This window comes from Nematolebias whitei, chromosome 16 (assembly GCF_014905685.2).
Source record: "Nematolebias whitei isolate Nwh7 chromosome 16, NemWhi1, whole genome shotgun sequence".
NCBI lineage: Eukaryota > Metazoa > Chordata > Actinopteri > Cyprinodontiformes > Rivulidae > Nematolebias > Nematolebias whitei.
The window spans coordinates 254,457-263,920 of record NC_056513.1 but is presented as its reverse complement, the minus strand read 5'-3'; the positions used below and the strand labels follow the sequence as shown (position 1 = coordinate 263,920).

Below are 9,464 nucleotides of genomic sequence, written 5' to 3'. Positions count from 1 at the left end.
GTCAAGGCTCTCTTTTCTACCTCCTCCATGTACAGGTTGGCAACAATAGGAGAAACTGGAGACCCCATAGCACACCCATGTTTCTGCCTATAATATTGCTCCCCATATGTGAAGTAGGTTGACTGCAGGCACAGTTTCAAGAGTTGACACAGTTGTTCTGTGGAAAGTGTGGTCCTGCTGCTCAGAGTGGTGTCTGATTTTAATTTTAAACTGACCACCTCTACTGCATCATCAACAGGAATGCACGTAAAGAGTGATGTGACATCAAAAGAGACCATTGTTTCATCAGTCTCCATGATGACATCCCTCACCTTATCCACAAAGTCCATGGTGTTCTGTATGTGGTGTTCTGAGCTGCCAACTAAAGGGATGAGTACAGACGCCAGATATTTGGAAACATTGTAAGTGACAGAGTTAATCATGCTAACAATTGGTCTTAAAGGTACACCTTGTTTGTGGATTTTAGGTAAACCATACAGACTAGGTGTGGCCTCCCCTGCGTACAGTCTGTGGTACAGAATACGGTCAAGGTATTTGATTTAGCACTCATTATTATAATTACAAAACAATAACGTCTAAAGAAAGAATATTGAATCAGAAATGACCCAACTCACTTCTCAAAATGGGCTTTTATTAATAATGAATCACACAAAAAAGTTTTATTACCCACTGGGCAAAACATAAGCACGTCTAAAGTTAGATAATTATCAAAACTGACTTGAGTTGGCGATGCGAAACTCCAAAACATATATAAAATTATTAAAACCATTAAAAATTCTGCAGCAACGATAACCTTTGAATGGACAGCATTCTAATCATAAAATGTAAATAACTTATCAAACCAAGAAATACATGTAACGTGATCAATTTGGGCAAACAACTGAATCTGTTCGTAAAAGAGCAAAATGTGGACAGGTTTTTCTCTGGTTAAATCCGTTTCAGGATGAATTTGTACATTGTTTAAACTATAAATAAAAACAGAATTCAATGATTTACAAACCTCATAATCCCACATTCTATTCACAGTGGAGCAAAATAAATTGTAAACTATTCAGTGGTTAGCACTGTTGCCTCACAGCAAGAAGGTCCTGGGTTCAAATCCCCAGTTGGACCTGAGGGTCTTTCTGGGTGGAGTTTGCATGTTCTTCTCGTGCTTGTGTGAGTTTTTTCCGGGTACTTCGGTTTCCTCCCACAGACCAAAACATGCATGTTAAGCTGCCTTCAGGACCAGGCCTCTGTTGAAAAAGAGATCTGTGATCTCTATGGGATTTGCCTGGTTAAATAAAGGCTAATTCAAACTTTAAAATTGTTCTTTTTTTCTTTAGTTGGCAGCAACACATGAAAACGCTAGCTCCAGGGCCATGTAGACCTCTGTGAAGCAGTCCCTCTTTAGACATCCAGGATCTGAAGAGACCTGCAGGTCTTGTAGAAGAACGTTGTTCCGTTCAGGTTTGATGGAGGATTCCATCTGTTCCACAACTCTAGCTTGTCTTTGCTACATTTATCGTTTCACCATGTGCCAGATGTTCCCAATTGTTAAGAGGTGGCGATTCAGTTCATCATCATGACTTTGTTGTAGCCATGCTGTTGAAATGTCTGCAGTAGGAGTTTAGCTTTGTCTTCCTGAAACATTAAAGGTCTTTCCTGAAAAAGACATCTGATTGGGAGCATGTTTTGTTGTGAAATATATAAATATTTGACAGGAACCAGATTTAGGGATTCGAACCAGATCACAGACAACAGGAAGGTTTAAAAGATTTATTGATAAACTGTTTCTGGTGGAGGTCTGAGTCCTTGGGCCAGCAGGATCTGGAGAGACAGGAATGTTAGTGGATTGGAGTTCGATGGCTTTGGTGTGACAGTTCAATTTATAAACACCAACTTTTATAAACAGATGAGGAATAATTTCCTTAGAAGACTTGGTTTCTATGATGTCACAGTTGGAGAAGGTGAGCTGGTTTTGAGGCAGGACTGAGCATGAAGCAGTTAGGAGGGAGATCCAGAAGACAGGTCCAGGGAGACCGGCGAGGGTCGAGCACAGGTGGTCAGAAATCCGAAACCAAACTTGAATCGTGATCCGATAGATGAGGTCGTTGTAGAGAAGGCAGAGGTCATTACCATGAGCAGAGTAAATAATCCAAAGCAAGCAGGGGACGAGCAAGATGGGTAATCTGTAAAGCAGGCATGAAGTCAGGACCAGGAAGACAAACGAAACTGTGGCATGGATGCTGGACATTTACTCACTGAGGCTTTCAATAATCTGGCACTGAGTAGAGTGACTGTGGGGTTTAAGTTAAGGGAAAAACAGGTGAGCTGCATGAGGGCTGATTGCAGTGATTCAGCAGAGTGGGTGGGGTTAAGTGAGGTTGCAGGTTGACAGGAGATTTAACAACATGAACAGAAACCAGAAGGGCAGAAAACGTGACAATATTTTATAATTGAATATGTATATACATTAATGCTGCCTTTCCAGATGTTTAGACTGCACATTCCAGAGGTTGTAATGCACCCCCATACCATTAGAGAAGCAGGCTTTTGAACAGTGCACTAATAACAGGCTAGATGATCACCGTATGATTCAGCTGTAGATTATGAAAATAATTAAAACATTTTAATTAATCTGCCCACACAACAGCTTTTCTCTTTGCCTCCGTCCATTTCAGTCGTTTCCCAGTGGAGTCAAAATTTATCAGACACGATTCATTCATACAAACATTAGTGGTGTAATGGAGAAGAATAGATTGATAATCTTACCAAACTGTGGAGAGTTCAGGCAGAGATTAGGATTAGAAATAAAGAGTGCCGTACTTGCTGCCGTACACATCACACTGCCGTATAAATCGCATCAATCCAAACATGTCTAATAAAGTGGAACAAAAACATAAATAAGTCGTTTCGCCGTATAAGTCGCATCTATTATGCGTCACCGCTGACGTGTCGCATTTATTATGAGTCACCGCTGACCACCCGGAAACGTGGGCCAGTGTTGTGCCAAAAATCGATTGGCAGCCAAATGGCGGCTGCGGGAGCATACACGGGAGGACTTTAACAAAAATTTCACAAAATTAACACTTAAAAACAATTATTTGTTTGCTCGAAATTATAGAAAAGGTGTGTCTCAGTTGAACTTTTCCTTAATTAAAGGACTTTAACGGTCAAATCAGCTGCATTTCAAAAGCCGATTTGCAGCTGCGGTAGCGCGCAGAGGGAGGACTCGCTGTGCATTTCTTCAAAATTTGCCAAGATAACCACCTAAAACTTTGATGGTCAAATTAGCTACATTTCGCCTGGACGGCTCGGCGAAATGCAGCTGATTTAACGTTTGCTCCAGGAGTTCCGGAGCGAGACGAAGCTGGCTTTGTATAGCAAGCCAAGTGTCTCATTAATACTAGGGGTGGGGCCGATCCAGTATCGGTATCGGCCTCCGATACCAGCATAATTTGCGTATCAGATTTTTCCGATCCAATCTGCAGAGCTTTCTGATCCATGATGCATGTTGGCTTTAAACTATGTAATGGATTTCCTGAACGGCGGCGTGTCTCATGAGCCCAGAGTAATAAGACCCGCCTCACATTCAGGAAATCCAGTTCATAGTTTGCAGCCAGCTACAACGTTAGGACTGAGTTAGCAGCACTGTGGCTAACAGCTAACCAACTTTTCATCTAAACATGTCGCTGTGTGGAAGTATTTTACACTAAACACCACAAAACAAGACAGCAACGTGCACTGTCTGCAGAGCCATAGCGCCACATTAAACCGTGATAAAGTTAGTTTTACATTGGACATTCAAGCTCCGTGGCTTCAGCGTGGTGCTACTGTGGCTCAACCCGAAACAAGCGACTCAACCCTGGCCAGCCGCGTCCAATCTGCCCCACTAAATCTGCCCGTCTCTGAGGAGGGACAGACTGAGCGCAGCTGGCCCAAATCAGGCTGCCTGCATCGGATTGAACAAGAAGAAGACGTCGCTGAAACCACGGAGCTCAAATGTTTACAGAGAAGTTACTAAACTTCATCATTAATGACCAACCACTATCAGTTGTAGAAAACGAAGGATTTCACATTTTGATTCTTGCAGCCAAGATATAGTTTACCCTCCAGGAGATATTTATCAGTACAACAGGAGATAATCATAAAAAACATGATTTGAAAATTACAAGAAAATTATATATATTTAAAAAAAAAAGAAACAAAAACTGCTACATTATGAAGTGATATAAAATACTAAAAACAGGAACATGTCTGTTGGTTTATGCCATGAACTTATCAGTTGTTTAAAGCCATTTAACATTTAATTTAATTCATTTATTCATTCGTTTAAAAGAAACAAAACAAATTCATCAAAACGAAAACATTGAATGAAAAGAGTGCAGGAAGAAGAAAAATCTTATATCTGCCCCTTATTAAAACAAATATATAAAATAACTTTAAAAAATCACTTAAATTAATCACTTTAATATCCACTTTAAAGCTAAGAATAAAAAAAACATGTTTTGTGTTAGCAGGATTTAATTCTAACTTTAAAACTTATCCAACATTAATAAAACTTACCTCAAGTTGGATTTTTGGACATGCATGCATATATTTGTACAAATTGTACTTGAGAGGAGATTATTACAGCCTCATAAAATCAATGATGATCATGATATCGGAACTGGATTGGTATCGGCCGATATTTACCATGCCATACCATTTTATTTATAGAGCACTTAAAACAGCAACAAGGCCAACCAAAGTGCTGTACAGACAGAACAACAGGTAACACACAAAGCAAAATACAAAATGAGGTAAATCAGAATATAGACATAAAAACGATGCAGATAATAAATATAACGACTAACCAGTGTGGAGCATACAGGATCAAAACACAGATCATCTGGTGTTGAAAGCTACTGAATAGTAGTGAGTTGTTAAATGGGATTTGAAAACCAAAAGGGAGGGGCCTGTCTGACAAGCAGAGGTAACTCGTTCCAAAGTCTTGGTCCTGCTACAGAGAAGTCCCTGTCACCTCTGCGCTTAAGACGAGTTCCTGGAACTGTGAGGAGCAACTGGTCCGCTGACCTCAGGGAACATGGTGGGACATACGGTTGTAGCAGATCAGAGAGATGGGGGGGGGGGGGGGGGGCAAAACTGTTCAGTGATTTGTAGACATACAGGGGTATTTTGAACTGGATTCGAAGTTGAACTGGTAGCCAGTGCAGGGAGGCCAAGACTGGTGTAATATTTAGATTTAGGTGTCTGGATCGGATTGGAAGTAAAAAAATGTGAATCGGTGCATCTCTAATTAATAGCCACTTTTACCTATTAATGAGACACTTGGCTTGCCATATTAGTTGAGTGCCCTCTAGCAGCCGAAAATGGTAATGTTCAATATTTTCCATCTCAGAATGAATGAAATTGTCAGATCTCAGCCAAAAATTGGGTTATAAATATAGGGGATAAAACTAAGTGGCTTTGCTGTATAAGTCGCAGGGCATGCTAATTTATGCAAAAAGCTGCGACATATGCAGCAAAAAACACGGTATTAATGAGAGTCAGTTCATGTAGATGCTTCACTGAGACCAGGAAGGTGTGGTGGTGAGGAGGTCTTCTGTCCAGCCTAACTTGGTAAAACTCATGGAAGTGTCTGATGGTCAACATGGGGATCAGAAGTCATACTTGCTAAAAACAAACAATTAAAAGGGGTGGGGGGGTTTTCAAGGCCATGCCTCAAAGCTTTAAGTGTTTTTTGTTTGTTGAATCATATTTGGGGAGATCTTTCTTGACTTTGTGCTTCCAGGCTGGCTGTGATGTGTGTTGCCGGCATGTTCTTTGTTCCTGTTGCTGGCCTCACTGGCTTCCACGTTGTTCTGGTGGCCAGAGGCAGGACAACCAATGAGCAGGTAGAAATACCCATAAGTAACTTCCACAAAGTCTGACTTTACTACAGCTTTGTAAAGTAGAATGTTCAGTAAGACTGAACTTATAGTTCATGCATTTTTTTATTTTTATTATTAGACCTTTATTTATACAGGTTAGTTCCCACTGAGCCTTTAAGACTCATTTACAAGAGACCTGTTACATACAACATACAAGCAGATGAGAAAAAGAGAACACGAGGGTGGAGGAAGCCAAAATAAATCATGTCTTACACCATGTCCTGGTCTGGGCACAGTGTAAAAGATGCAAAAAAAAGACCTCGCAACATAAAGCTGCAACATACAATGACATCATAATACATTTATGCATAGAGGTCAGCAAAGGCGGTGAGTTGTCTGTGGACACTCTAGAAAGTTCCAAAGTTCTAAGATGTACAGTGTCTATCAGCGTCACTTTTCATTCATTCAACCTTTATTTAGACGTGAATCCTATTGAGCCTCGGGGACTCATTTACAAGAGAGACCAGATTTCTTAACAAAGAATGATGACAACAGTGAATAACAATGACAAGAATAGACAGTCATAAAACAGGCAAACAGATTTAAGTTTCTCTCTTTTTCTTTTTTTTTTTTAACAAATCAAAACAAAATAGCAACCAAAAGGACATTCAAGAGGAATAGTAGCAAAAAACAGCTAGATTATAACGGGATTTAGAAAACTAAAAACAGGAACATGTCTGCATTGTTTTTTTCTCATGAACTTAACAGATGTTTGAAGCCACTTACCATACCATACCATTTTATTTATAGAGCACTTAAAACAGCAACAAGGCCAATCAAAGTGCTGTACAGACAGAACAACAGGTAACACACAAAGCAAAATACAAAATGAGGTAAATCAGAATATAGACATAAAAACGATGCAGAACATGACAACAAACCAGTGTGGAGCATACAGGATCAAAACACAGATCATCTGGTGTTGAAGCTACTGAATAGTAGTGAGTTTTTAAACAGGACTTGAAAACCGAGAGGGAGGGGGCCTGTCTGACAAGCAGAGGTAACTCGTTCCAAAGTCTTGGTCCTGCTACAGAGAAGGTCCTGTCACCTCTGCGCTTAAGACGAGTCCCTGGAACTGTGAGGAGCAACTGGTCCGCTGACCTCAGGGAGCGTGGTGGGACATATGGCTGTAGCAGATCAGAGAGATGGGGGGGGAACTGTTCAGCGATTTGTAGACATACAGAAGTATTTTGAACTGTATTCGAAAGTGAACTGGTAACCAGTGCAGTGAGGCCAAAACTGGTGTAATGTGCTCTCTTTGCCTGTACTGGTTAAAAATCGGGCTGCTGCATTCTGGACCAGTTGTAGTCGTGCAATGGAGGTCTGACTGATACCAAACAGGAGTGAATTGCAGTAATCAAGCCTAGATGTAATGAATGCATGTATTACTGTCTCCAGGTTCTTTTTGGACAATATGGGCTTCAGTTTAGACAGCCGCCTCAGTTGGAAGAAGCATGATTTAACAATCATGTTTACTTAGAGAGGTCAAGGTCGAGAGCTTCAGATTTGTTTTATAAGATATTCCAGGAAACAGGAGCGGAGTAGGAGAAGGTCCTTTTGTCTAGTTCAGTCCTCACTAAGGGAACTCTGCAGGTAATAATGTCCTGAGAGCGCACGCTGTAGCTGCACTCGCACAGAGACATGTAGGAGGAGATGTATGAAGGCAGCAGACTTCATACATCCTAGGTATCCACGGATTCCAAAATGCAGAAACCCTGTTATCATAAATCCAGTAATGTACACATCTTCTACATCCTCCACGGACAGCACAGATAGGCACATCATCTTCCACTGACCCCAGGAATTCATGACAAACCCAGCAACATGCATACGTTCAGGGTATGAGGGCTCTCCAGCACCCTGTCGTCTGGTAGAAAAATATTTATCAATTGCGTTGAGAGACCAGCTGACCAAATCCATAATATTCGGAAGATGTGTAAAGAGGCTATGAGGTTGACAGGACAAGAGAGCAAAAAAGCGGGATTGAGGGAGAGAGGGTGAGTGCAGCCATCTTCGTCAAGAGCAAAAGAGTGTTTAATTTACATTATTTGACTTTATGTAAAACTAAATATAGTTTTATTCTGATTTTCCTCTCTTTGCATAAGTCTACCGTGTAACTTTGTTACTTCTCTTACCCTTCAGGTCACAGGAAAGTTCAGAGGGGGCGTAAATCCTTTCACCAATGGCTGCTGGAAGAATGTTTCTCATGTTCTTTGCAGCTCACAGGCACCCAGGTGAATAATTTTAATTAATTTAGTTATTCTAACATTTACTTTGACATTTAGTTTATTACAGACAATCAAACTTGCAAAAATGACAAAATGTGAAAGTGAGTAATTCAGAGACAAGACAAAGAAGACCTAACAAATTAAACATATTTTTATAACTGTGGTTTATTATCTGCTATTGATGTGATTTAAAGATTTTTGGTAAACGTTATCACTCAGTGCTGAAGGTGATTTAAAATGCCTAAAGAGTACAGGTCTGACTGAAAAGTTGTATTTTTGCAAAATGAAAATAATTTTTCTGTCCCCTCTGCAGGCAGCAGTTTTCTCCTGAATCTGAAAAGAGTGTGTGGTGTTTAATGTGTGTGCAGGTATCTGAGCAGGAAGAAGAATGGGCAAAGTGTATCTGTGCAGCCACCTTTTCTGCAGCTGCAGCTCACAGAGGCCCATCTGGCCTCTAAGGTTCTGGATAACGGCATTCAAGGAGATCTCCACCGGGTAAGAACAACAGGAAGAGCATGAACTTTATTAAAGGGCCATAAATGCAACTGAGATTACTTTCTATTTGAATTGCCATAATTGCCAGTCTATAGAACACATCTTACTGTAAGTTGTGCATACTAAATTTAAAATAAAACACAATTTTGTACATAAATAAGATGCACTGGTGTTCAAGCTGCAAAGTCCACAAATTAATGTCAGAAACTGTTCAAAGCTCCTGGTGGTGTGTGCAGCTCTTGTTGAAGTACAAGAATCAACCACCAGAGGGTGTTTCATAGGTGTTGATTTGCCTTCAACACAGACTGTTGACTCTCACAGGACTTCATGATGCTTCGCTCTCTGACGCATGGTTACAGTAATCTACTACGGTAAATAACCATTCAATCTATAGAATGAACACAAAACCTAGTCTAAGCAGAATACACTACCGGGACCGAACAGAACAGTGTTAAACACCTGCATAACTGAAATTATTTTAAAATTTACATACCAGTAAATTTTACCCACAATCCCTACTTGAGGTCATGCGGGTACTGCCGGTCGACAAAAATAATACAGTATGGTAAATACAATAATAATACAATACAACTTTATTTATAAAGCACTTTAAAAACAACACCGTTGACCAAAGTGCTGTACAATGCTGCTGTGGTTGGCATTGCTCGTGATTTATCCAAGTTAATTTTGTAGCCTGATAGTGAACCAAAATCATTAATAATAGACATGAGCGTCTGTAAGGATTTTTCCGGTTTTGAGATGAAGAGAAGCACATCACGAGCACAATAATCCTTAGCATCCAGTGCTTCAACAACGTCATTAAGAA

At 40.3% G+C, this 9,464-nt stretch overlaps 1 protein-coding gene across 1 annotated transcript in view; it reads left to right on the top strand.

Moving 5' to 3' along the window:
- LOC119422988 (palmitoyltransferase ZDHHC5) overlaps positions 1–9,464 on the top strand; it is an 88,357-nt gene that overhangs the window by 57,421 nt on the left and 21,472 nt on the right. Inside the window, exons 5-7 of the mRNA XM_037690399.1 lie at positions 5,777–5,879; positions 8,058–8,149; positions 8,512–8,638. Coding sequence (XP_037546327.1) covers positions 5,777–5,879; positions 8,058–8,149; positions 8,512–8,638 — 322 coding nt within the window. The remainder of the gene's footprint in view (positions 1–5,776; positions 5,880–8,057; positions 8,150–8,511; positions 8,639–9,464) is intronic.